This window comes from Tursiops truncatus, chromosome 3, assembly GCF_011762595.2.
Source record: "Tursiops truncatus isolate mTurTru1 chromosome 3, mTurTru1.mat.Y, whole genome shotgun sequence".
In the NCBI taxonomy this organism is placed as follows: Eukaryota; Metazoa; Chordata; class Mammalia; order Artiodactyla; family Delphinidae; genus Tursiops; species Tursiops truncatus.
The window spans coordinates 164,805,761-164,833,523 of record NC_047036.1 but is presented as its reverse complement, the minus strand read 5'-3'; the positions used below and the strand labels follow the sequence as shown (position 1 = coordinate 164,833,523).

Sequence of the window (27,763 nt, the reverse complement as noted above, 5' to 3'; positions counted from 1 at the left end):
GGATGTCTATGGAGTGCGTTTTTTTGTATAGAAATATAAGTTTATATAGGCCACAACTCTTGCTACAAAAGAGAAGCAAGGATGCTCCCTTATCTCTTCATCTGAACTTCCTAAACCTGTACCTCCCTACAAAACTTCAAAACATGGGATTCCAAGAAAAACGGATGGAGGCTTTTTTGCCCTATATCTAGGATAATTGAACTTCTGATTAACAGGATGTTTGGTCTAAGTATTGTTTCCCCACATTTTTCGTTTGAAAAGTCGTAAACCTAAATAAAATGTGAAGCTTCGGTACAATTAACGTCCGTTGAAGTAGAGTCACCCATTTTGGGCATTTTGCATGTTTGCTCTCTTTCTCTAGATAAATACATTTTTTGGTGAGTTATTCGAGGGAGTAAGCTGAAAATAAATTGCAACCATGTATTAATACTTGACCTTTAAATACTTGGTAATGCATCTCCTAAAGATAAGGACATTGTGCTAATTAAACCACAGAACTATTATTTACCCCAAGAAAATTTAAAGTAATAATGTCACCTTCTATCTACTCTGTGAAAACTAAAATCCTCCACATTGCTCTGAAATACACTTCTGAGTGTCTTTGGATCTGAGATGCAATCAGGGTTTATATACGGCAATTTTTTTGTGTCTTTTAGTCTCCTTTAACCTAGAGTGTTGGCCGTTATTTCTCCATTATATTGATTTTTTGAAAAGTAACACGTTTTAAAAAGTCACACATTTTGAAGTTTTTTAAAGTTGAGATATAATTGACATATATTAGTTGCAAGTGTACAACATAATGATTCAATGTTTGTATATCTATTCCGAATTAAGTCTAGTTAACATCCATTGCCATCCATAGTTACAGATTTGTGTGTGTGTGGTGAGAACTTTGAAGATGTACTCTATAAGCAACTTTCAAATATACAATACAGTATCATTACCCATAGTCACCATATTGTATATTGCATGTACTCAGGGCTTATTTATTTTATAACTAGAAGTTAGTACCTTTTGACCACCTTTACCCATTTATCCCATCCCACTCTCCCCTCCTCTGGCAACCATAGAGCTGTCTATCCATGCATTCTAGTTTTTTTTTTAAGGTTCTACATATAAGTGAGGTCATATGATCATATGGTATTTGTCTTTCTCTGTCTGACTGCATTTAGCATAGTGACCTCAAGGTCCATCCATGTTGTTGCAAACAGCAAGATTTCCTTCTTTTTTTATCCCATTGTGTGTGTGTGTTGGATATGTATATGTGTGTGTGTTCATGCAAACACACTATGTTTTCTTTCTTTATTCGTAGATTGACACTTAGGTTGCTTCCATGTCTTGGCTATTGTAAATAACATTGCAGTGAACATGGAGGTACATATATCTTTTGAGTTAGTGTCTTTGTTTTCTTCACATAAATACCCAGAAGTGAAATTGCTGTATCATATCATAGTTCTATTTTTCATTTTTTGAGGAACCTCCATACTGTTTTCCCTAATGGCAGCCCCAATTTACATTCCCACCAGCAGTGCACAAGGGTTCCCTTTTCTCCACATCCTCACGAACACTTATTATTTGTTGTCTTTTTGATAATAACCATTCTGAGAGATGTGCTATTTCGTTGCATTGATTTGCATTTCCCTTAATAGTAACGTTGAGCACCTTTTCACATACCTTTTGGCCATCTATATCTCTTCTTTGAAAAACATCTATTCAGATCCTCTGCCCATTTTTAAATTGCATTATTTGTCTTTTCCTGTTGAATTGTATGAGTTCATATAGTTTGGATATTAACCCCTTAGCAGATACATGATTTGCAAAAATTTTCTCCCATTCTGTAGATTGTCTTTTCATTTTGTTGATGGTTTTCTTTGCCACGCAGGAAGTTTTTTACTTTCACATAGTGCCACTTGTTTATTTTTGCTTTTGGTGCCTTTGTTTTTGCTTTTGTTGTCAAATACAAAAAAATCATCTCCAAGACCAATGCCAAGGGGCTTACTGCTTATGTTCTCTTCTAGGAGTTTTATGGTTTTAGGTCTTACATTCAAGTTTTTAATCCATTTTGAGTTAATTTTTGTGTATGGTGTAAGAGAGTAGTCCAGTTTCATTCCTTTGCACGTGGCTGTCCAGTTTTCCCAACATTACATTTTGAAGAGACCGTCCCTTTTCCATCATATATTCTTGGCTTTTTTGTCATAAATTAATTGTATTTGTGTGGTTTTGAATTTCTGGACTCTATTCTGTTCCATTGATCTCTGTGTTTGTTTCTGTTCCAGTACCATACTGTTTTGATTACTATAGCATTATAATACAGTTTAAATTGGGCAGCAGGATGCCTTAGCTTTGTTCTTTTTTCTCAAGATCACTTTGGCTATTCAGAGCCTTTTGTGGTTCCATACACATTTTAGGATTGTGTGTTCTATTTCTGTGAAAAACGCCATTGGAATTTTGGTAAGAATTTCATTGAATTTTATATTGCTTTGGTACAGGGGACATTTTAACAGTAATTCTTCCAATCCATGAGCCATGGAATATCTTTCCTTTTATTTTTGTCTTCTCCATTTCTTTCATCTACATCTCATAACTTTCAGTGAACAGGTCTTTCATGTCCTTGGTTAAATTTATTCCTAGGTATTTTACTCTTTCTGATGCAATTGTAAATGGGATTGTTTTCTTAATTTCTCTTTCTAGTAGTTTGTTATTAGTGTATAGAAACCCAATTGATATTTTTTATAAGTTCTTACTTCCTTTATTAGCATAATTTCTTGTTTTTTCAATTTAATTTAGTTTTTATTTTATATTGGAGTCTAGTTGACTTACAATGTTGTGTTAGTTTTAGGTGTATAGCAAAGTGAATCAGTTATACATATACATATATCCCCTCTTCTTTTAGATTCTTTTCTCATATAGGTTATTACATATTGAGTAGAGTTCCCTGTGGTCTACAGTAGGTCCTTGTTGATTATCTATTTTATATGTAGTACTGTGTATATGTTAATCCCAAACTCCTAATTTATCCCCCTGCCATGCAGTTGATTTTTGTATATTGTTTTCGCATACTACAACTTTACTGAATTCATTTATTAGTTCTAACAGTGTTTTGGTGGAGCCTTTTGGGTTTTCTGTATATAATATCATGTTGTCTGCAAAGAGTGACACTTTTACTTCTTCCTTTCTAATTTAGATGCCTTTTCTTTCTTTTTCTTGCCTAATTGCTCTGGCTGGACTTCCAATGCAATGTTGAATAAAAGTGGTGAGAATGGGTATCCCTGTCTTTTTCCTGACTTTAGAGAAGCTTTCAGCTTTTCACTGTTGAATATGATGTTAGCTGTGGACTTGTGATATATGTCCTTATTATGGAGCAGCATTCTCTCTGTACCTGCTTTGTTGAGTTTTTAATCATGAATGGATATTAAATTTTGTCAAATGCTTTTTTCTGCCTCTGTTGAGATTATGATATGATTTTTGTCCCTTTTTTAACTTTATTTTTAACTTTTTAATTTTTTTTTTTGGTTGTACCGGGTCTTTGTTGCAGCAGGCAGGCTCCTTAGTTGTGGCACATGTGCTCCTTAGTTGCTGCACATGTGCTTCTTAGTTGCGGTTCACTGGTTCCTTAGTTGTGGCATGTGTGCTCCTTATTTGCGGCCAGCGGGCTCCTTAGTTGTGGCATGCAAACTCTTAGTTGCAGCACGCATGTGGGATCTAGTTCCCCAACCAGGGATCGAACCCATGTCCCCTACATTGGAAGGCGGATTCTTAACCACTGCGCCACCAGGGAAGTCCCCAATTTTTGTCCTTCATTCTGTTAATGTGTATCATATTGATTGATTTGCAGATATGGAACCATCCTGTATCTCTGGATATATCCCACTTCATCGCGGTGTATGATCCTCTTAATGTATTATTGATTTGGGTTTGCTAATATTTTGTTGAGGATTTTTGAATCTGTGTTCTTCAGGGATAGTGGCCTGTAATTTTCTTTACTTGTAGTGTTCTTGTCTGGTTATAGTATAAGGATACCACTGGTCTTATAAAATGAGTTTGGAAGTACTCCCTCCTTCCTGTTTTCTTTGGAAGATTTTGAGAAGGATTGATATTCATTCCTCTTTAAATGTTTGGTGAATTCACCAGTGAAGGCTTATGATCCTGGACTTTGGTTTGTTGGGAGGTTTTTTACTACTGGTTAATCTCCTTACATGTAATCAGTCTGTTCAGATTTTCTGTCTCTTCATGATTCACTCTTAGTAGATTGTATGTTTCTAGGAATTTATCCATTTCTTAGGTTGTCCAGTTTTTTGGTGTACAGTTGTTCATAGCAATCTCTTATGATCATTTGTATTTCTGTGGTATCAGTTGTAGTATCTTTTTCATATTTAATTTTGAGCCCTCTTTCTTTTTCTTGGTGAGTTAGCTAAAGGTTTGTCTTATTTTGTTTATCTTTTCAAACCTCTCAGTTTTATTGGTGTTTTCTATTTTATTTTTATTCTCTATTTCTTTGAATTCCATTCTGATCTTTATTATTTCATTCCTTCTACTACCTTTGGGCTTTGTTTGTCCTTCCTTTTCTAGTTTCTTGATGTGTAAAGTTAGCTTGTTTATTTGAGCATATTGATATTTCTGATTTTATTTTCATGGTGTGTTTAAATGTTTATTCTGTTTCTTATATTTCTATCAACTGGTAATTGGATCCAGAACAACAGCTAGCACACACTGTCTGAAAAGGGACAGGGGACTTTCCCAGTGGTCCAATGGTTAAGATTCTGCACTTCCAATGCAGGGGGTGCAGGTTCGATCCCTGGTAGGGGAACTAAGATCCCACATGCTGCAGGGCGTGGCCAAAAAACAAAAAAAAGAAAAGAAAAGGGACAGATAGGAAGTACTTTATGCTTTCCAGGCCACAAGGTCTCGAATTAGTCCATTCTACTTTTGTCGTGGGGAAGTAGCCATAGATCTCAGTAAACAAGTGTATATGGCTGTTTTTCCATAAAACTTTATTCACAAAAAAAGGCCTGTGAGTCATAGTTTGTCACTTACATTTTGGTCTGCAGGCTTCAAAAGATCATTTACAAAATATATCATAGATAATGTTGTATTTCATCAGGAAGACCTAGATTTATAACATTCTTCTGTTAGTGATGCTACATTTCATTACTTAAGGTAATGATCACCAGAGACCTGTATTTTAAAGGTAAACTACTTTCTTCTTGAATAAGAAAGTAATATGTGGGGTGATATTTTGACACTCAGAATATCTTGTTTTCTAACAGCCTTTATCAATTATTCTGGCATCTGTGATTTAGCACTACTAACAGTGATCCTCTGTGTATGTTGTTTCACGTTTGTAGAGGTGCATCTTCAGGACTAGATTTTAAAGTTGGGTTTCTAGGTCAAAGGGCCAAAACATGGTTAATTTTTCTGGTATATAAATCCCTTCCATAAATCTTGTGCCATTTGGTAGTTTCCAAATCAACATTAAAATAGGATTAAAATTATTCTGGAGAAACATAAGGAACACATTTTAGTTTTGACTTCAAGGCACTTGTTTTCAAAAATGATATCCAGGGAATTTCCTGGTGGTCCAATGGTTAGGACTCCGTGCTTCCACTGCTGGGGGCCTGGGTTCAGTCCCTGGTCAAGGAAACCAAGATCCCACAAGCTGCGAGATGAGGGGGAAAAAAAAGTTGATATCCAGTCCACTTTCTTCCTAAGAGTACTCAAATACGTTTTCAGAAGTACAGTGTTTTGATTTGTATTGTGCACAGACATTTTATATGATTCCTATTTCATTTTGTGTTGTAGTTTTTTTGTTTGTTTGTTTTACTTCAATTTGTGCATATCTATGCTGTAACATTTGTGTGGGGATTGGCAATTCTGACAGTCCACCTAATGAGCTAGGCTGTCTTCGAGAAATAGGGAAACAATGGAGATCGAAATAAGGATAGTATTGCTTCTATGGGGTTTACAGTTTATTTAGGAAGACATTTTAAGTGATTGTTGGCAAGTTTGTTATCTGGACATAATAATGGCTTAATATGAGGGGAGAAGATATATTGGGAGGTGTTGATATTTGAGTTGAGAATGAAAGCATGGATATGACTTAGCTAATCAGGTTGTTGAGCTAAGGTGAGGAGGTGTAGAATGAATGAGAACATTTCAGATGAAGGGAACTTCATGAGCAAAATCCCAGAGAAGTTGCGAATTCAGTGTATTTCCTAAGGTGAGGAAAGAGTTGTCTGAAGCAGAGCAGAACCAGAGAGTGTTGGGAGGTATATTGGAGAGTGGGGGATAGGGCCAAGGGAATTACTTACTCTGAATTATATTCTAAGGCCATGGGAAACTTAGGAAATACTTTAATCAAAGGAGTAATTTGAATCTACTTACAACTCCTAGTTTGAGAATGGTCTTCAGAAAGTATGAAAGTGAATGCATGGAGTCAACCTAGAAGTTTATGATAAATAAGCTTTAAAACACGATGGTGGTAAATTACAATTGGATTATTATTATGGAAAAGGAAATAAAGGAAATGATTTGAGAGTTTTATAGAAGGTAAAGTTGAGAGAATTTTAATTACTTGATGAAGTTATTCCTTCATCTGTTGATTTACTAGAGGATATATTATAGTCAGTGCTTGAATGATTAAGACATAGTGAAGAAAACTGAATTCCTCACATTTGTTCACAGACTTGCAGATATAGTTTCCTAAAGACTAAATGGTAATGTTAACCATTAACACCTATGTATAAAATTAAAATGGGGAGGAGATAGAAATGAATCGTTCGTTTATATAAATAAACATATGCATTAAATAAATGCATACATATAATAAGCAAAGAGAAAACGTGCAGAACTACTACCATTCTTGTTTCTCTAATTGGTCTTGAGGTTGTGGTTGACATCCATGGGTTACTTCTTCAACAATCAGTTTCACATTTCCCTTGCCCTCAATGAGACCCTCGCCTGGTCTGGGTTATGTACCTGGTGGAGTGGCCCAAATGTTCATTCCCAGGCACACAACAGTAGTGTTAGCTGGGTCATCCATGGAGAAGGGAAGTCCATATTGTTGAGCCCACAGATAGGCTTTATCCCCTTTAGCATGGCCATTTGGTTCATGGACCCATTGAGGAAACACTGTTTTGGCTGGGAAAAGTAATTCACATCTATGGACTGCATCATTTTGTCCACCTGATTATTAATAGTCTTATTTATAGTGGATTGCTCTTGGTGGACATTCATATAGGACACAAATAACTTTACAGTTTATGTGCATTCAGAGACATCCTTTCATATACTTTTCCCAGACTACTTTTCTTGTCATCAAACTTCCAATCTTGTTCCATTCACGTCTTTGACTCTCTAGTCAAGTGATTGACAACTGTTTGTGAAGCAATGTGTATCCATACATGTGGCTGTTTTTCACTCCAGACCTAGCGACAGCCAAATATACTGCTTGAATTTCTGCCACTGGGAAGATTTTTAATTACTACTGCCTTTCAGGGTCATCCCTTCAGTAAGGATATAGAGCTTCAGGTCTAAACTTCCAGGTGTAACTAGCTTACTATGCAGACCCATCTATAAACCAGGTTTTGTCTCAGCCAGCTCGGTGTAAGGAATACCACAGGAAGCCATAGACATAGACTGAGGAAGAGGAGGTAGTGCAACTGTACTTAGGTGTTGAAAGAGCCTTGGCAGCCTATCATACAATTTACTTGCACTCACTGGAATTGCCTGAGCTTAATCCCCTAGGAACTCCTAGGAGTTTACATGTTCACCAAACTGTTTTGATACACATTTGCAGAGTTGGGCTTATTTTGTATGTAAGCTGTTTTCTCCTACCTTGTGTTGCATACTGTCCTGTCCCCTTGGATTTTGCACTAGTTGTGTGTCCAGAGGCAACGGCAGGTAATTGTGGTGGGTCTCGAGAGTGAGCATTCCTTCCAAGGCATCTGCTCTAAGTGAGATTATCACACATTTGTCAAGCAGAGGAAGGCTAGTATCTTCAGAAACCTAAGAGCAAGCTACTTCCCTGATAAGGGAGGCTCAGAGTGTCTTGGGGTTTCAATATTGTGAGTGTCATCAGGGTCCCCATAGATATCCTTATTTCAAGTTTCCTGTCTCTTTCTTCCCTGATCAGTGCCTCATTTTCACATGAAAAAGTATGTGAGACTGACTTTAAGTATGGTTGAATACTTGAACTCTGCATTTGATTTTTGCAATATCTTTCCCATGTGACCACATGAAATGAGTTTTTAACCTGTCATGGAATCTCTCTGGTTTCAGACTTTGACTTGAGATAGTAGATCTGAGCTTGTCATTGTCTGGGCAACTACACTCAAAAGAATCCATCTCTCACCACAACCATTATAATCACCATTATTGTTGTACCGTTAAGTGTAGCATTCACCTGGTCTCCCAAGGCAAGAGCTGTACCATAATCATCGTAGGTGATTGCTTGACAGTTGTAATTCTGTGAAAGTCTTTCCCATTGGCAAGGCTTTTAGCTCTATGCTTGAGTCTAAATGTTGGACCAAACATATCCCAAAATGTCATCTTTACTACTTTGTCTCCAGGGATCACCTATCTTCACTATTGTGTATAAGTCTGCATGAAATGAAGAGACAGAAATCGTACTTTGATTTAAACAGGAGAAGTAAAGTATAAAATTGTAAAGAGAATTCTGTCATATATCCTAGAGTTCATGGAGAATACCTAAGGAAGGCCAAACTTATAGTGGGGGCCTCTCCCCAAGATTGATTTCAGAGCTTGTTAGAGAAGATATCATGGCAACCCATTGAATGTGAGGAAATTTGCTAGGTTGCCAGGGCCAGAACTAGTTAAGAGTCACTGGGCAAGGATGAAGCTCCCCTCTGGTATGCAGGCAAGCCATGACCAGTATGTAGATGTAGAGAGGGAATTGGGGTGCCACTGCCAGTGCAGGACCTAGAGCACTAAGTGTCCATATAAGGAGGCTTTGGGAAACAAGTGACAGGTGTGCAGATAAGCCGACGCTGGTGTGAGTGCTTGAAAGAAGATGGTGTTCCTCCCACCCTTACATTCTTAGAGTAATCAAATACATTTATGAAAATAGATATATGTTGTATTATGAACAGTTATTTAGGTATAACCTAGGTGTACTTGAAGAGTGATGTGAAGGAGCTCCACTCTGTCAGTCACCAGTTAGTGGGTGCCTTTGGTGTGCCAGACACCGTGCCACTCTTTGTACTGGCAGACACTGACATCCAAAACAGATACAGTGCTACCAATGATATGCCAAAAAAAGAAACTCTCCCCCAAAAAGCTGATCCTTATGTCAGACAACGTTGTCAAGAAGCATTACTACAGATACAGAGGTCATGATAAACAAATCTGTTTCTCCAAAAATATAAAGAATCAAATGCGTATCCACTCAATAATATTGTTGCAAATATATAAAGCATTACTTGAAAGAAGTGGAAGAAGAAATAAACAATTTCAAAATTCTAGTGGGAGATTTTAATGTATTTTGCCCATAGTTTCACTAAACAGTACACAAAAAATCAGTTAAGACCCACATTTGAAAATGCTGTATTAATTGCCTAATATACATATATAACATAATGTATCTAGTAACAGTGAAATCAGAAAGTGCTTGTCTGAGCGCAAGAAGTAAGGAATGGATGGGAAGGGACAAGAAGGCTTTCCAGGGAAATAAATATGTTCTGTTTCTTGTTTAGGCTGGTGATTATACAAGTATATGCAATTATCAAAATTCATCTACTAAATACTTGAGATCTGTGTATTTCATTAGACATTAATTATATCCAACTACAAAATAAACAGAAAAATAAAACATTTTATCAGGTACCGCCTCACTAAACTTACTCAACCTAAGGACTCCTGGTTTGAGACCCCTAGTAGTAAGTACAGTTATAAGGGAGTCTAGACACCTGATTTTTTTTGACCTCATGTATGTATGGGTTTTAGTCTTCTCTACTGAAGAATAAGGACTGTGGGGACAGTGAGGATGAATATGGTCCATAGGTTCATAGGTAATGAACTGTGGAACTTTCATTGTCATCATTCGTATCCAGTTTTGTAGACCAGCATTTGGCCTGGTGGTCTGTGTTTGATATATTAAAGGTTATTGGTGTATAACAAAAAGAAGTTAACTTTTAAATACAGAATGTTAAAAGACAAGAAGCATGAAGAAAGTCTGTGGAAGAAGTAAGTAAACATAAAAGCAAATTTTTCAGTTCCATGAAAAAGGAACTGAAAAATAATATGAAAATGTGATTGTCTGAAAAAATTCATTAAAATAGACAAATGTTGGGCTAAGTATGACAGGGCCTTGCTCCTTGTCCAAGGCAAGGAGAGAGTACAGACCCGTTTGATTTGAGTGTTTCCAAAACGGAGACCCATGGAGGCTTCCCAGTACTTTCATGTATTCTGAATTCTTTTGTAAAAAGTTTGACAAATTTTTTTCTAATCTTTTTGGACCAAGTGTGGAAGACCTAATGATTTCCCCTTTCTTTCTTTATCTGGCCCGGGAACTAACAATGTGTGTGTGTGTGTGTGTATGTGTAGGATACCCTTTATTTTTTTTTACCTGCTTGATTGTTTTCCCATGTTACTAATGAATTGATATATCAATTATTAGTTTATTGTCTATCTTCCCTAATAAGAATGGTGGATATTTAATGCCTAGAATATTTTCTGTATATGTTACTGCTCTCAACTGATTGCCTAGCACAAGGTTGTTGAAAGAAAGGAATAATCCAGTGATAAGAACTAAAGGAGGCCTAGAGCTTCAAACTTCTCCAACATCCATCAAGAGAAGCTCAAGGATGTTGACCAAATAGAATGTATTTTTTTCCCTTCATAAGCCCAGCAGCAGCCTACACCAGTGCTTTTCCAATATAAATATAATGTATAGACCACGTATATAATGAAAATATTTTCAGTACCCACAATAAACAAAAATGAAGATTATTTATATGAATATATTTTATTTTATCTCATATATATTAAAATATTACTTAAACAGTCAATTTAAAAATTTAGATATTTTAATTTTTTCATTTGAAGAGTTTTAAATTTACTGGACACTAAATTTTTATCATATATACTTAATTTCTGCTTAGAGCATACATAATTTACAGTTGAAAGAGTAGATTCCAGTATTCAAGTTGTTCCAAACATATAGGTAAGCTGTAAGCTCCTAATGAGATATCTGGTACATAATGTACTCAATGAATAATAATTGATGTTACTGATATTCTTGTTGTAGAGCATACTCTTTTAGTAACTATGTTATCTACATAGAAAGAGCTAATTTATGATGTTGTGTGTGAGATAACTAATATTTGTTGATTAATGATTGATATGAAGCAGGACTCCAGATAACCCCATCTCCAGGGGCATGGAGATGTCCCTGTCCACTTGTATTCATAAGCTGCCTGACATGATCTTGACATCAAAGAAAGGAATTTTCAGGCAAATTTCACCATCATTGCAACATGACAGCTATATGTCCCATGTGAAGTCCCTATTAATGTCCTTTTTCAGAGACTCTACTTTAGGATCTGCCAGTCTTTTGGTCTGGGCCTGAGCAGTCATGCTTCTGGTTCATCTAGGAATTGCTGAAGGGAGCCAGATAATGCTGTTCTCTAACTCGGCTTTCTGGTATGCGCATTTAGGTAGAGTTGCTGCATAATCTTTTTTTGTTTGTTTGTTTTTTGGTTTTGTTTTTTTTGTTGTTGTTGTTTTTGTGGTACACGGGCCCCTCACCACTGCAGCCTCTCCCGCTGCAGAGCACAGGCTCCGGACGCACAGGCCCAGCGGCCATGGCCCACGGGCCCAGCCATCCCGTGGCATGCGGGATCCTCCCGGACCGGGGCACGAACCCGCGTCCCCCGCATCGGCAGGCGGACTCTCAACCACTGCGCCACCAGGGAAGCCCTGCTGCATAATCTTATTCAAGTATTTTATTGCCTTGACAAATGAAGAGTCACATTACTCAGGTCTTAAGGTTGCTTCCCTGTAAAATGAACCCATTACTCTTTTCCTGATGGGCAGCATGGCTCACCATCCCCTTTTCTGGCTCCAGGTGAGACAGGACTACTCTGGCATTTCACAGCAGTGGTGTGTATATATGTGAGATTTCTTGAGTGTGCAAAGGATAATTGGGAATTTCAAGCTAGAGTTGAATGACTTCCAGGCAGTGACTGTGGGAATTATGATCATCTCTGGGTACTCATGCCTTCTTTCTTTTCTCCTAGGTGTTCTAAGGACCCTTTCGCCTTCCTGAGGAAAAGATAGAGGCAGAAAGGATAATGGCTGAGTGTTTGAGAAGTTGTTCTCGGGTAAGAAGCAAGTCTATCCTAAAAAATGAGCTACTGTATCCACCAGATGGACACATTCTGTTTTGGTAGGCCTGTGTCCAGAGCTTCTTAAAGAAATAAAGCCACTGCAGGACTCAGTCCCTGATGAATTCCCTCCTTAAGTGGAAGCTCATACTGGTGACACATTACCCTGAATAATCTCAGTATTTCAGTAATGACTTCCTAATCTTTCCTCTCATGATGGTGACTGCATATTTTTTGTTTTGCTTGGTGCTCTTACACAATAAGGAAGATGACTGTGCATTTCTCAAAGAATGTATTCATTCATCAGCGTTTACAAGTGCTTCCAGTTGGCTTAGGACTATGCTACAGGAGAGAAACAAAACACTTTAAGGCTCATTCTTTTGAGATAAGTTCATGTATTACATGTTCCATTAGAGCTGTAGCTGAGGGATATCAATCATGAGTGAGTGTAGATAGAAGAGAACCTAGGACGATTGTGTCCTGGGGGAGATGATGAGAGACATTGAATCATGGGTCACCCGTCTCCAGTCCCTACCATTGGTGGAGGGCTTACTTTACTGAAGCTAGTATGTGTGTGATGGTTTAGGACTCAGTGACCTTCGCTGATGTAGCTGTGGACTTCACCCAGGAAGAATGGACTTTACTGGACCCCATTCAGAGAAAACTATACAGAGATGTGATGCTGGAGAACTACAAGAACCTGACCACAGCAGGTAAGGCTGCCATCATTCCTATAGCGTCTTAGAGAACAGATATATGTGATGCACTTACTGTGTTGCAGCATGGGTGATGTTACATATGAATATAATGGAAACTAACAGACACTGTTCTTCACATGAATGGGTTTTAATTCGGTTGGCATCTGAAAATGTGCTTCTAGGACTAGCATTATCACCATCGCTCTTAGAAATGTGCATTCTCAGACTCCATCTTTCACCTACTGAGTGAAACTGTGGCATTGGGACCCAGTCATCTGTGTTGTGACAGACACTGGACTTGGTTCTCATGGACACCAACGTTTGACACTCATTGGTGTATTGGTTTCTCCATGTGAATCAACATCTTTTTTTGCACTTACTTTGTTTCCCATATCAAAAAAAGTCTTAAGCTTTGTAATTGTTTATATCATTCTGAATGTGGGCTTCAGGGACCAGAGAGAAACAGTCTTTGTGGAGAACAGAAGGAGGTGAATTTCCTGTTTTATCCCTTCTGAAATAGTTTTACCACAGTTTTAGACATATAGGAGCTGATTCATTGGACAGTTTCTTCTATTTTTCTGGAGCTTCTTTCATTAATTTATCTTTCCTCATAAACAGGATATCAATCATTGAAACCCACTCTGATCTCTTGGTGGGAACAAGAAGATGATTTGAGGACAGCGGAAAGAAAAGGAGTCCTCCAAGGTGAGTGATTCCTGATCAGTGAAAATTTCAGTGTCTTTGGAATAATAATGAGGAAACTTGTAAAGATGTGCTTTCTCACAGAAGGCTGAGGTCACTGGTCTCTGATGTTTCAGGATATATTCAAGTTGTCATATGTACGTACTTCACATTTACTCACAATTTCTTATGAGCTCACAAAATGGTTTGTTCTTTCTTTATTTTAATATAATTTTATTGAAGTACAGTTGATTTACAACGTTATGTTAGTTTCAGGTGTACAGCAACTGATTCAGTTTTTTATATATATATATATATATATATATATATTCATTCTTTTTCAGATTCTTTTCTCATATAGGTTATTACAGAATACTTAGTAGAGTTCCCTGTGCTATACGTTAGGTCGTTGTTATTTATCTTATGTATAGTAGTGTGTGTATGTTAATCCCAAGCTCCTTATTTATCCCACCCTCCCACATTTCCCCTTTGGTAACCATAAGTTTGTTTTTGATATCTTTAAGTCTGTTTCTATTTTGTAAATGAGTTCATTTGTATCATTTTTTAAAATCAGATTCCACATATGAGTGCTATCATATATTTGTCTTTCTCTGTCTGACTTACTTCACTTAATATGATAATCTCTGGGTCCATCCATGTAACTGCAAATGACATTATTTCATTCTTTTTTACAGCTGAGTAATATGCTATTGTACATATGTACCACATCTTTATCCGAAATGGCTTGTTCTGTTTCTTTTTTTAACTTTATCATTTTGATGTAGGCTATTTTTCCTAACATTCCTCTTCTCCTTCACTGATAATATTCAGATTTTTTTCCCCATCATATTTAATTTTCATAGAATTCTTTTTAATCAGGTACTGAATTTTGACTCTGCATTCCTATCATTGTTAAATATTTGGCATAGCCAAACTCCTCAAATCTAGTATGTATGTATTGATATTTTTAGCATCTTTAATTTGGAAGCCAATACAAACGAGTATTATTATTTTTAACTCCTTCAGCCTCCTGTTTCTTTCTACAAACTCTTACATTTATTATTTTTTTATGGGAAATGCAACTTAAAACCAAAGACTCAGCAATTCAGCAGGATAATCTTGGGAGAGAAACATCTGTTGGGATGGAAACAGTAACATTGGTAAGTTTAAAACATCATATTTCTCTTTTTCCACATTCAGAAAAGAAAGGGAATTTCATTTATAGCATGAGCACAAGTGATAGATGTTTGCAATAGGTGGCAGTCACCAGGGGAGAGCAATGTCTATGGTGAGATACTCTGCATAGGTTGAATTTGGGGATATCCTAAACCTAGCTTGATAATTATTGCTTCAGAGTTCCCATAAGTCCTCATTTCCACATATGTAACAGGACATTTGAGATTTTACAACAATCCATGAAGTTGTACAGGATTATTTGAAGGTTGGAGTAGATGGAACATCATTCTGGCAGAAGGATTCCATCATTCAACTTGAAAGAAATCAACAGGGCAGAGGTGTATGAATGTAGTAGAAATGGTAAAAGTCATCTTCATCGTTGTAATGATGTTTCAAGTTTGAGATGAGTAGGATCAATTAATGAGTCTGAGCAATCTTTGCATCATCATTCATCTATCCATCCACAGGCAAGAATGCACAATGGACGGAAACTCTGTAACTGTGAGCAATATAGGAAAGACTTCAATGAACACTTGAGCCTTAGGACAGGCAGGAGAACTCAAAATGGAGGCAACACTTACGAGCATAATGAGTATGGAAAAAGCTTCCTTACTCTGCAGAAGAAAACCTCTATGGTTGTGAAGCATTTTGTGTTTAATCACTGTGGAAAAGCCATCATCCTGACTCCAAATATTGTGGACAGGAAAACCTGCATGGGAGAGAAAGCCTTCGAATGCAGTGATGGTGAGGAACCTTGTGTGAATCAGCCTTCTCTTCAGGCACAAGTAGTAACTCAGAATGGGGAAAAACATTGTGAACAGAAGGAACATGGGAGAGCTTCTGTTCACTCCACAAGGCATGGTATACCTGTACGAAATCACACCACAAAAAATAGTTATGAATGTAAGGAGCGTGGGAAAGTCTACAAATATCATATATCCATTAAAATTCACATGGGAACCCACAATGGAGAGAAACCCTATAAATGTAAGGAATGTGGGAAAGCTTTCATTATAGCTTATGAACTTAAGAGGCATATAAAAAATCTCATACTGGAGAAAAGCCCTTTATATGTAAGGAATGTGGGAAAGCCTTCATTAGAGCGTATCACCTTAGGAGCCATATAAAATCTCATACTGCAGAGAGGCCCTTTATATATAAGGAAAGTGGAAAATCCTATTTTTATCCCTTATTCTTTAATGATCACATGCAAAATCATAGTGAAACAAAAGTGCATAAATGTAGGGAGTGTGGGAAAGCCTTCCTTACTTCCTATAGACTTAAAGAACATATAAAATCTCATAGTGAAGAGAGGCCTTTTCCATGTGAAAAATGTGGAAAATTCTTTAAAAGTTCTTCATATCTTAAGATTCACAATTGAATTCACACTGGAACAAAACCATATAAATGTACGGAATGTGGTAAAGCCTTCATCAGGCCTTTTGCACTTACTGAACACATGGAAACTCATGCTAGAAAGTTTTTATGTGAAGATTGTGGTAAACTTTGTCAGATCTCAGTTTAGGGACCATAGAAAATCTCACATTGGAGATAAGCCCTTTCTATGTGATCAGTGTGGAAAATCCTTTAAACATTCCTTATACCTTCATCGTCACAAGACAATTCACTCTGGAATAAAACCTTACAAATGTGATAAATGTGGGAGAGCCTTCACTTGGAAATCAGACCTTTCTAAACATGTCCAAACTCATGGTGGAGAGAAAGAAACCTGAGGATGTAAACAATGTGAGAAATCCTTCAGTTATTCCAACTCCTCAGGAAAAACTCACCCTCTAGCAAAATCCTATAAATGAAGAATATGTGAGAAGGCCTTCAGTTCTCTTTGTTCATTTGTCTTGTAAGATATCACTTTGTCTAACTGATGTCAGGTATGTGGGAAAGCCCTCAGTTGCCCTGATACACTTGACGTGAAAAGAGCACACTGGAGAGATGGTCTTCAAGCATAAGGAATGTGGGAAAGCCATCCATCTCACAACCCAGCCTGTTAGGGCTCACAGTGAAGCCATACTATTAAGAAACATGGAAAGCACTTTACTGTTTGCTCAGGGAAATATATATTCCCTAAATATGAGAGATCTTTCAATGCAGAGGAACTCTACTGATATAAGATTTCTGGAAAACTGTACATCTCTTGAGTACTTTGATGTTCACTTGTGATCTCACTGTGGAGAAGAACATTAGGAATGTGAGAAATATTGTAGAGTCATCATTTTTTTCCACTAGATTGTTGCTCATGCTTAATAAACATGGGGTGATTCACAGGCAAGAGAAACAGAGTGTAGTAAATATGGGAAATGCTACCCTGAGTCTGAAATCTTAGGGTTTCTGAGAAAGGATAGTGTTCCAGGTGGTCCCAAAGATCTATTTTGAACATTTTTCATTTGGCCGTGACCTTTCCTGGGCAGTGATATGTCTTTCCCTCATCATCAGGCCAGGCCAGTCTAGTTGCTACATTTTCCAGGTCACAACCTGGCCAAAAGTGGAACTACAGGGTTCACACTTAGAGCCCCTGTTTTTTCCTGTTGGATGGACCTGGTCTTATATTGTGAAGACAGGAACTGCTTGACTATATATGAGGCTCACCAAGTCCATCTACATCAAGTCTCAATGGCCAAAGTGGAGGATATAGTACATCTCTGTAAATCTTGTAAAGATGGCTTTGTCCTCTCTCACACCTGATCCTTTCAGGGTCAGGGTCAAGCATGGGATGAGTGGAGAGGAAGTGAGATTTCATCCACTAATGTGAGACACCCTGATTTCCTGACCTTTGTGGGAGAACAACACCCCGACACCTGTGGAGGACATTCAACCTCAGGCGTTGCAGGAAGAGGGTGAGATTGTTCCTTTTCACCCCTATATTTAGCTCCACACCCATGCAAAACAATCATGTCATGTGTCTGGATCAAGCATTGTCTGCTGTAGGTGACATGTCCTCCCTCTGGGTTTGTCCTCCAATCCAAGTGCTTGAGAAGTGAAAAACTCATGTGACTGGCTGCTCCTGATAATGTGCGCTGCTTGATGCCATGACTGGCAGTTCCTGAAGGTGGGCTTTGGGTTCAGACACAGACAAATGACTAGTACACCTATTATTCCTCTTAAAGATGGCTTTACAGAGGTTCATCTCTCCTCAGTTACTCCCCAATCTTTGTCACCACTGGGAATTACAGAAATTGAACAGGATCTGTCGGGATTTTTTTTTTTTTTTTGCAGTATGCAGGCCTCTCACTGTTGTGGCCTCTCCCGTTGTGGAGCACAGGCTCCGGATACGCAGGTTCAGAGGCCATGGCTCACGGGCCCAGCTGCTCTGCGGCATGTGGGATCTTCCCGGACCAGGGCACGAACCCGTGTCCCCTGCATCGGCAGACGGACTCTCAACCACTGTGCCACCAGGGAAACCCCAAAACAGTATTTTTAAATGCCCACGCGCAGGGTCACTCGTGAGGTGGCCGGCACAGGGAGGTCAGTAGCCTCACAAGCACAGCTGCCTCAGCCATTCAGAAACAGAAACACCCTGTTCCCAGGCAGGCACCAGAGGGCAGGCCAAATGCAGTGGGTCATGCAGGGAGAGCATCGGACACACATCACTGAGAGCCGGTGGTTGGGGAGGGAAGGTGGGCTTTGACACCAATCAGCCACCAAGAAGTGCTTCAAGGAAGAAGCCCACACAATATAGTGTTCTGTATTCCCAGCTGAGGGGAGCCCAGTAGCTCCTGGAGCTGCCCTTGTAGATATTTGGGCTCCAATCTGCCTGGCTGCTGAGGCATCCCATGGCCTTCCAGGCCAGCGCAGGGGCCTGGTGCCCCCAGAGTCACCATGGGCTGAACGGTGTACCTGTCTAAACATGTTCCGTGACCAAGAACTCTGGGCTTTGCTCTAGAGACAAGACGTGATAGATTCAGGCGGAAGGATATCCCCAACCTGTCCCTTAACTTTTCCATGAACATTGAGATAAGAAGGATGAAATTGATGCCACTGACGAAAGTGATTCGTAATGGTGAAAGGCGCTGTGTTCCAATGGGTCACAAGTGAACTGGTTCAGAAGCTCAGGGTGCAGATCTCTCCTCCCCTCATGGAGCACAAACACAAGCTGACCCTGTTCCGCCCTTCACTCTAATGAATAATCTTCCCCACTCCTCGCCTCAAAGCTCCTGTACTAAAGAGATGATTTTCTGCTGTTACGTGGAAAAACATACTGCTCAGGGGCAATAACGTCTTATATAATGTCCCCATCACCAGGGACCCACAGGCCACCCTTTATGAGACAAGTGACAGGGCAGTCAGAGGGAGAGAAGGAGGCAGGAAGACAGCTGTCTGTGAGAGCGGCAGGTCTGGGTAAAGAGTGAAGAAAGGGCCAGAGCTGCACTGACTGCAGGGTCCCAGGAAGGCCAGGGGACAAAGCCAATGGGAAACCCAACGGATGCACCACTGGGGGCTGAGGGAGACAGCCAGGTCCAAAGTCGTCTGGGATAGAAAAGGCCAACATGAAGCCTTCATGACCCAGGAAAGCTGGGGACCAGTCACAGCCGTTTCCATCGTCATTACTGTTAGGTCCACAGCGTGGCAATCATGCAGTCTCCACAGCTGTACCCCTATGGAGGAGGCCAATTTACCTCACAAAAGTGCATTCATTTCACTGTTTCTGATGGTACTGAGCACTTCCCTACAGGGCTATCCAAGTCCCTGTCAGATGTAACCTCTCCCAAAAAGGTGGGGCTCTGCCACTTCTCAAGGGGGAGTTGGTTCTTTTTCCCACCTGGGTCTGTTTAGTGGCTCTTCTAACTGTGGACTTATTTCTGGGTCTCTGGGTCAGTGTGCTGCTGAGGAGTTGACGATGGGCATTGCTGTATTCACAAGTCCCAGTACACTTTGTACGAGGGAAAAGGTATTAAGACTTCAATGAAAGACATTAATTTAAAAGGTTTCAGGGTAAAAACTAATATAAAATTAGTGGAGCATATAAATTTCAATCATCAACAGTAAAATCATTTACATGAAAATATACTAACAATGCAGAGAAAGATGAAAAATGTGATAAATACGGAAAAAATAAGATGCTGGACACAAACCCGAATTTATTAGTAATTACATTATATTATAAATACACCAAGGGGGAAAAGAGGATTTTAAGACTGCATTTCAAATACCTGGGCATCTTAAGACTCCATATAATATCTATATCAAAAGAGACATTTAAAAAGTAATGCTACAGGGTTTCCCCGGTGGCGCAGTGGTTGAGAGTCCACCTGCCGATGCAGGGGACGCGGGTTCGTGCCCCGGTCTGGGAAGATCCCACATGCCGCAGAGTGGTTGGGCCAGTGAGCCATGGCCACTGAGCCTGCGCGTCCGGAACCTGTGCTCTGCAACGGGAGAGGCCACGGCAGTGAGAGGTCCGCGTACCGCAAAAAATAAACAAATAAATAAATAAAAAGTAATGCTACAATAAGATTAAGAAATTAAGGAAAAGGAAACTGATATAACTACTGATACACTTACTGTTGAGCCTCATTAAGGAGTAGGACAGCAGGGATCCTTGTTCCCTCTTCTTGCCCCAAACATGGGCAAATGTCTGGGGAAGAGCTTTCATTACTGGATTCCAGATGCTTTTCTGTCTTTCCACCCAGCCTGGCCACTACTGTTCTGCCTCTTCCAGGAAGCCACGTCTCCATCACCAAAACTGTTGGACCAGTGACTTGATTATTCCCTTCCTCCAAGGAAAGTTAGCCTGTTTGTATTGGTTCCCTTTGTCCCTGAGTCTCTCAGGGGTGACACACAGGGCCCACGTGGAGTCTACACATACACTGGGTTGTCTTACAGGAAAGCAATGCTGGGGTTGTAGAATTTATTTCAGTTTCTTTGAAGCAGGAACCAAGCCTGCTTGTAGTCTCAATGGGAGAGATGATGTCGTCTTTCCAAGCTCCTCACTGCGTTTCTCAATTCTGAGAAAAAAAGGGGTCAGAGCCTAGTATTCACATGTACAACATGATGAGCAGGGGCAAGAGCGATGCACGGAGGAGGGTCTTCAAAAAGCTTCACCTGGTTGACACGTCAACTTGGCTTACGGAGAATTTTCACATGCAAGTGACATCTGGTCAGCCACTGAAGAACAAAAGCTGGGATGAAATCTGCTTCATGGATCTCAGTGAGCACTTGTTGATGACACTATCACTAGGAGTCGAAGCAGCAGAATGAGGCCAACCTGCATATAAACCTCTAACATGACCCATGAGGTCTCAGACTCAGGCAACTGCAACAAATTCTGCTGGAAATGTAGGTCTTATTCCAGAAAATCAGAATGTCATCCAGGGCTAGTTTATAATCCATTACACTGAATTCAAGGGAGTTAAGACTAATCTGCTGATAATTAGTGTCACTGCCAATAATTAAAGAGGTCAACAGATAGGCCAAATAGCAATATGCATACACAAAAAGGAACCAAACATGACACGTTACTCCATATATTAATATGTATAAATGAAGGTTCAGAGGTTAATTCCAGTCCAGGCTTTGTTTTAAGCGTGATTTGGATTATTATTACAATTGTTTGATTAGCCTCAAGAAAGTATCATCAAGAAAGTGTCATGGGGCTTCCCTGGTGGCGCAGTGGTTGAGAGTCCACCTGCCGATGCAGAGGATACGGGTTCGTACCCTGGTCCGGGAAGATCCCACATGCCGCGGAGCGGCTGGGCCCGTGAGCCATGGCTGCTGGGCCTGCGTGTCCGGAGCCTGTGCTCCGTAGCGGGAGGGGCCGCAGCAGTGAGAGGTCCGCGTACCGCAAAAAAAAAAAAGATACATGCACCGCTATGTTTGTAGCAGCACTATTTACAATAGCCAAGACATGGAAACAACCTAAATGTCCATTGACAGATGAATGGGTAAAGAAGATATGGTATATACATACAATGGAATATTACTCAGCCATAAAAATAATGTCATTTGCAGCAAAGTAAGTCAGAAAGAGAAAGACACATACTATATGATATCACTTATCTGTGGAATCTAAAATACAACACAAAGGAACATATCTACAAAATAAAAACAGAGAGAACAGACTTGTGGTTGCCAAGGGGGGAAGAGGGGTGGGGGAGGGAAGGATTGAGAGTTTGGGATTACCAGATGCAAACTAGTAGGGTGGATGAACAACAAGGTCCTATGCACAGGGAATTATATTCAATATCCTGTGATAAACCATAATGGAAAAGTATATGAAAAAGTGTGTGTGTGTGTGTGTGTGTGTGTATATACACACACACACACACACACACACACACACACACATACATATACAACTGAGTCACTTTGCTGTACAGGAGAAATTAACATTGTAGATCAACTATACTTCAATAAATTTTTTTTAAAAACTGAAAGTGGATAGGATATTCTTTTTGAAAACAAGTGTCTTGAAGTTAAAACTAAAATTTGTTACACTTAAAAGGAAATCTTAACCAGAGCCAAGCAACTGTCATCACTATTATTAAATATTTGTTGATTCCACTGTTCCTCTTCCCTGTTATTAGATACTGAGTACTACATAATTTTCATGTTTTAGGTGTGATGGATTCTCCACCAAGAAACTTAGAGGTATCCATTATTTCTGATAATGAACCATAATAAAATGGATAAATTTTTTAAAAAAAACTAAAATTTGTTCCTTATGTTTCTCCATAATAAATTTTAGATATTTTTTTTAAAGTTGATCAGAAACTACAAAATGGCACAAGATCTATGGAAGGGAATTTGTAATAGCCAACAAAAGTAAATGTATACTTGCCTTTGACCTAGAAAAACACCCTAGAAACTTATTTACTGCAGGTTATTAACAGATATTAAACAACTGCTAGGGGGAAAAAGATTCTGAGTATCAAAATATCACCCCACATATGAGCTTTTATTCTTATGGAAAAGTCTATCTTTAAAATAGAGAGCTCTGGTGATTACTATCTTAAGCAAGTAATCAAACTTAGCACACTAACCAAGAGATGTCATAAGTTTACATCTTCCCAATGAAATGCAATTTGATGTACACAACATCACCTTCAAAATATTTTGAAATGACCTTTTGAAGCTTCTACACCAGGAGGTGGCACACTTTGGTCACAGGCATGTTTTTGTAAATAGTTTCTTGGGATCACAGCTATGCCCATTTGTTTCCTTAGGTCTTTGGCTGTTCTCCCACTACAAAGGCAGAGCTGAGTAATTCCGTACCTTACAGCCCACAAAGCATCAAGAACTTACTATCTGGACCTGTTCATACCAAAAGCTTGCCAACCTCTCCTCTGAACCCATTTACTAACTGACAGGAAATACAAGACATGAAGGAAAACTTAAACATACTGTGAAAATAGAAGCAGGAATATAAAAATGTGTGACTTTCTAAAAGAAGGCATGTGACTCGTCAAAGAGTCAATATAATGAATATAATAGACAAACAACAGCAAGTGATCTAGGTTAAAACAGACTAAAAGGCATAAACAATTGTCATATATAAACCCTGATTGGGTTGTAGATCCCAAAACTACCCAAAACATATTTTGGAACAACGTAGAGAAGTTAACCTTTTAGAGTAGATATTAGAAGACATTGTTATTTTTACTTTCCTTTTGTGAAATAATGATATAATGATTTTACTAGGATAATGCCCATATCTTTAGGAGAAGCCTTACCAAGTTCTTAAAAGTCAAGTACCATGTATGCATTTTATTTTCAACTTACACTCAAACACCTCACTATACAATGTATTCGTAAATCTACGAGAGAACAAATCTGCACAGTGCTAAAAATAAGTGAACCTACTACAACAAACATTCATTGTACCAGATGTTAACATTTTGAGGTTTAAGATGTTACCAAAAAAAAAAAAAGTGAGTAAAAAACACACTTAGTCCAAACTACACTCCTACCAGGACGAGAAGAAGACAACATCAGAAGTAGACAGCTAGCCCAAGATACTGGGCCTGACTCGTATGATCATTTATAATGTTTTCTTGACTTCTTGAACCATTGCATATGAATCAAATGTTTTCCTATCATGGGCATGATCCTATGCTAGTTTTAAAAATCAACCCAATTGTTGGGTTTGTGACCAATTATCTTTGTCTAGTACTTCTGGATTACCTTGGTGGATTTCTCCACTCCAAGGCTCTAATTGGTTGGCCCTTAGGAAATGTATTCTAAAAGAAAGAAATTATAGTCCTGTTCAAGCCACTATCGGTATACTAGGTGGGATCCTCTCACCTAGCCAATTAATAATACCTGCTCTGACACTGGCCATAAAAATGAATTTTCCTCTAAAGTTACTCAAGTTCAGTTAGAGCAACAAGCAAAATTTCAGCCAAGGAATAAAACCTCTCACTATTATGGTATGGATTTATGTGGTTAACACCAGGCTATGGTCATTTAAGTTTTAAGACCTTCCTTTATCTTGGGAACAATTAAATGATACTAAGGATAACCAGCCTAGTAACACCAGGAAGTTGGGCTGGGAGCCTTATGGACAGTGCCAACACATAATTTCCCTGAAAGATAAGGATTGGTACAGAACAGACTAAGTCAGATGACCTGGGAATATACTGGGCCGCACCTAATGGAAGTTCTTGGCTTAATTCTTACTTATGACTTTAATAATACTGCTAGCTATGTTATTTGTATTTTGCCTGTTTAACAGGATTACTGTTTCTTGTATTTCCAAATGTGTGACTGAGCCTCCAACAAAAATAATGATGACTAGGCAACTTGAAGCAGTTGATCAAGTATATAATTCTGTATGGGATCAATGATTGTAATAGTGTAACTCTAGATATGGGAAGATGCAATAAGAGGGATTTTTTTTTCCTTGGGACAGACTAATAAGACAGGTGATCCAGAGACCTTTGGCTATTGTTAATAAGACCTAGTCCAGTAATAGCACATTGAGTGGCCTATCAGCAAAATCTTTGCCAAACTTAGGAATGAGCCTTCCTAGCACCGTGGGACAAAATGGTCATGAAATGCCTCCCAAAGCATGGTCGAATTTATGACCATGAGGGGACCCTGTCAACTACAAATTGGCACTTGCCACCTACCTCTACAAGGATTAAATCATGAACTGCTGCAGCTGCTGACTTTCAACACCCCCTGAAATGAGGCACTCTATGCTCTGGGAAGAACTGGCAGAACAGGTCTTCAGATAGTTAGATATTTTCAGGAACCGATTTTATGAGCCCAGTTCTTATACCTCCTCATATCTAGAAAAGCACTAAAATCTTTCATAGTGACTCTGCTCCTCGTGACTAGCAGTAACCTTCACAAGATTAGCAGAAACCTTCTGCAAAAAAATATGTGCTTGATTGCATGTACTCCCCCTATACCAAAATCACATATATACTAACCTTCCCCCCCTACCTCTTTGGAGCAGTTACTCAGAGCTATCTGAGATGCTGTCTCTCGGGCCCCAAATAAAACTTAACTCACAACTCTCACGTTGTGCATTTTTTTTAAGTTGGCACATGTAAAATGCTAAAAAATAAGTGAATCTACTACAAAGAACATTCCTTGTACTGGATGTTCACATTTTCTTGAGGTTTAAGATTTTACAAATATATATATATATATATGCGGAAAAAACACGCTTAGTACGAACACCCTGTCTATGGTTCCTCATTCTGGAACTAGTATCATAAAGCCTACGCCACATCTCCTGGAGGCTCGTTTTCACTCTGTGGGCATGTACAGCCCCAGGAAGCTCAGATGACGAGAAGACTAAGTACTCTTGCTTTTTATTAGAAGAAAGATCTGTGATCTACATACGTTTACATTTATATACAGAAATATGCCCACCCTTGACACCTGAGAAAGTATTTTATCTACCTCTATGTAATATTCAAAAATAAAGAACACGGGAAGACAAACCCAAATTCTCAGATGAAACATTCTTTTTCATACAAAAAGAACCGGCCTTTTAAACCAACTCTTCCCTAATACTCAGAACAACACGTTAGGATCGCCAGGTTCCTGACACCCGGAGGAGGTGGGAGCTGGAGCAACTGTTGACCAGAACAGCGGAAATTCTTTTCCTCGTGGAGGAAAGTCACAAAAAACAGAGTGGAGGCTTTAGAATAGGGAAACACAGTGAATGACAACACGCCGCAGAAGCGCCCTTACCGCAAGTCCCACCGGCTAAACGCAGTGGCTCAGGTCCCGGAGGACGCAAGCGGAGGGACCAGGTCTTTCTAAGGCAGCGCCGTGGTGGCCTAGTCCAAACCTGTCCTTTATCGCCCTCCTCGCATCCCAGAGCGCTCCCTTGACGCGAGCCTCACAAAGGACACGCTGAATCACACGACGACTACAACGACTTGCTGCACCAGGAACTCGGACACGGGGCAGAAGACTGACCGACCAGCGACGCTACTTCCGCTTCCTGCCTCGGCCGTAGGGGGCGGGGCCCCGGGACTCTGGCTGCCAATCAAGTTCAACCATTGCTGGCAGGGAATTGTAGTTGGTGCTGGAGGTCTTGAAGTTGGCTCAGCCTGGGTTCTGGAAGCAGAAACAGGCTCAACAAGCCAAACTTAGGCTAGAACTAGGCCTGTGGGCGGGGCTGTGAGGAGAGGGCGGTCCCATACCCAGAAGTGGTGCTGGTGCAGGAGGAGGCCCAGTGCTGGCTTAGGGATCAGAAAGGAGAGATTGGGGTGGACACTCACCCACCAGGTCGCTCCTCAAAAGTTTATCTACCTGCCTGTCCTCAACATCCTGGAGCCTTTAGAATGAGTCTCCCATATTGATAAGGCTGCCAATCCATGAGATAGGCTATCTATGAAACTGAGCGGGAGGGCCTGGGGCATGGAGGTCTCTTTTTTGTCCCCCATTTCTTGTAGGCAAGACTCCAGACTCTATGACCTTCCCAAAAGCAGATTCAAACAGTTGCCAATCAAGGGAGGAGCAGCCAAGAAACCACCTGAGGCAAGATTAAAGGGACCAGAGAAGCTCATCAAGATTGGGAGACTACCTGAGCCCCTGCACACACCCTAATCTTGTCAGCAACCCCACCCTTGGGAAGTATTGTTATAAAACTCCTTATCAAATCCTCCTGGGAGGGGACACATAGTTTTTCAAGGCAGGAGCCCATTGTGTCCCCCTTTGCCTGGCAAAGCAATAAAACTATACTTTTCTATTGATACTTCACCCAAAACCCCTATCTCTGAGGTTTGATTCGGTACCTTTGTACAGAGAAGCTGAGCTTTCAGCATCATCTCCTCCATTCAATCAATCCTTTATTTAACCTTTATTTCCCCTTATTTTTTTAAAAATTTATATTGGTCACCGTACCAAACTCTTATCATTGATTTCTTTGTGTATTCAAAGTAGTGACATTTTTCTGTTACCTATGTGTTTTTCTTCCTTGAGTATTTATTCTGTTTTTTATTTTTCGCATGGCAGATACTCCAAGATGAAGAAAATAGCAGAAGTATAGGAGAGGCTGAACCCTGTGCAAATAAAAGATAAAGACCATGCTTGTGGGCAGCATACAGTTAACTTCTCCCATATTTCTCATTCTCAAGGTCAAGGAGACCTTCCCGACTGTACATGAGCAGAAAGTCTCCTTGGAGGTCAAAAAGGGAGTGATGTCAACCTATCCATAGGCCTCTTCACTGGAATCCATCTCAGCTAAGAGATGCCCTCGCACACATGGGAGGGCCCTAAGACAAACCAAATACGGACTCAGAACCAGGCAAAGCAAGATGATTGGCCAAAGGAAACTCAGAAGAAATGCCCCGTATACGTGATTCAAACTACCATGAGGGCACGACTCTCCGAGTCCGCCCGTGTATCTATCCACACGTACTCTTTTTCCTCCTAATAAACACTTTATTTCTT

At 39.6% G+C, this 27,763-nt stretch overlaps 1 protein-coding gene and 1 long non-coding RNA gene across 10 annotated transcripts in view; one reads left to right on the top strand and one right to left on the bottom strand.

Moving 5' to 3' along the window:
• LOC101334326 (zinc finger protein 426-like) overlaps positions 1 to 27,763 on the top strand; it is a 28,330-nt gene extending 567 nt beyond the window's left edge. For 2 of the 9 annotated variants that reach the window (XM_033854410.2, XM_033854409.2), the window contains exons 2-6: positions 12,255 to 12,338; positions 12,928 to 13,054; positions 13,658 to 13,744; positions 14,747 to 14,880; positions 15,364 to 17,583. In XM_033854410.2, the coding sequence (XP_033710301.1) occupies positions 12,309 to 12,338; positions 12,928 to 13,054; positions 13,658 to 13,744; positions 14,747 to 14,880; positions 15,364 to 16,023 (1,038 nt within the window). In that variant the 5' untranslated portion in view covers positions 12,255 to 12,308 and the 3' untranslated portion in view covers positions 16,024 to 17,583. Of the gene's footprint in view, positions 1 to 12,254; positions 12,339 to 12,927; positions 13,055 to 13,657; positions 13,745 to 14,746; positions 14,881 to 15,363; positions 17,586 to 22,463; positions 26,055 to 26,763 lie in introns of those variants that run through there. The other 7 variants (XM_033854415.2, XM_033854416.2, XM_033854413.2 and 4 more) reach the window with 7 other exon arrangements.
• LOC117311764 (uncharacterized) lies at positions 18,267 to 26,193 on the bottom strand. Its single transcript, XR_004526048.2, has 3 exons — positions 26,054 to 26,193; positions 20,411 to 21,013; positions 18,267 to 20,274 (listed from the first exon to the last, which is right to left on the bottom strand). It is a non-coding gene; the product is annotated as an uncharacterized lncRNA (long non-coding RNA).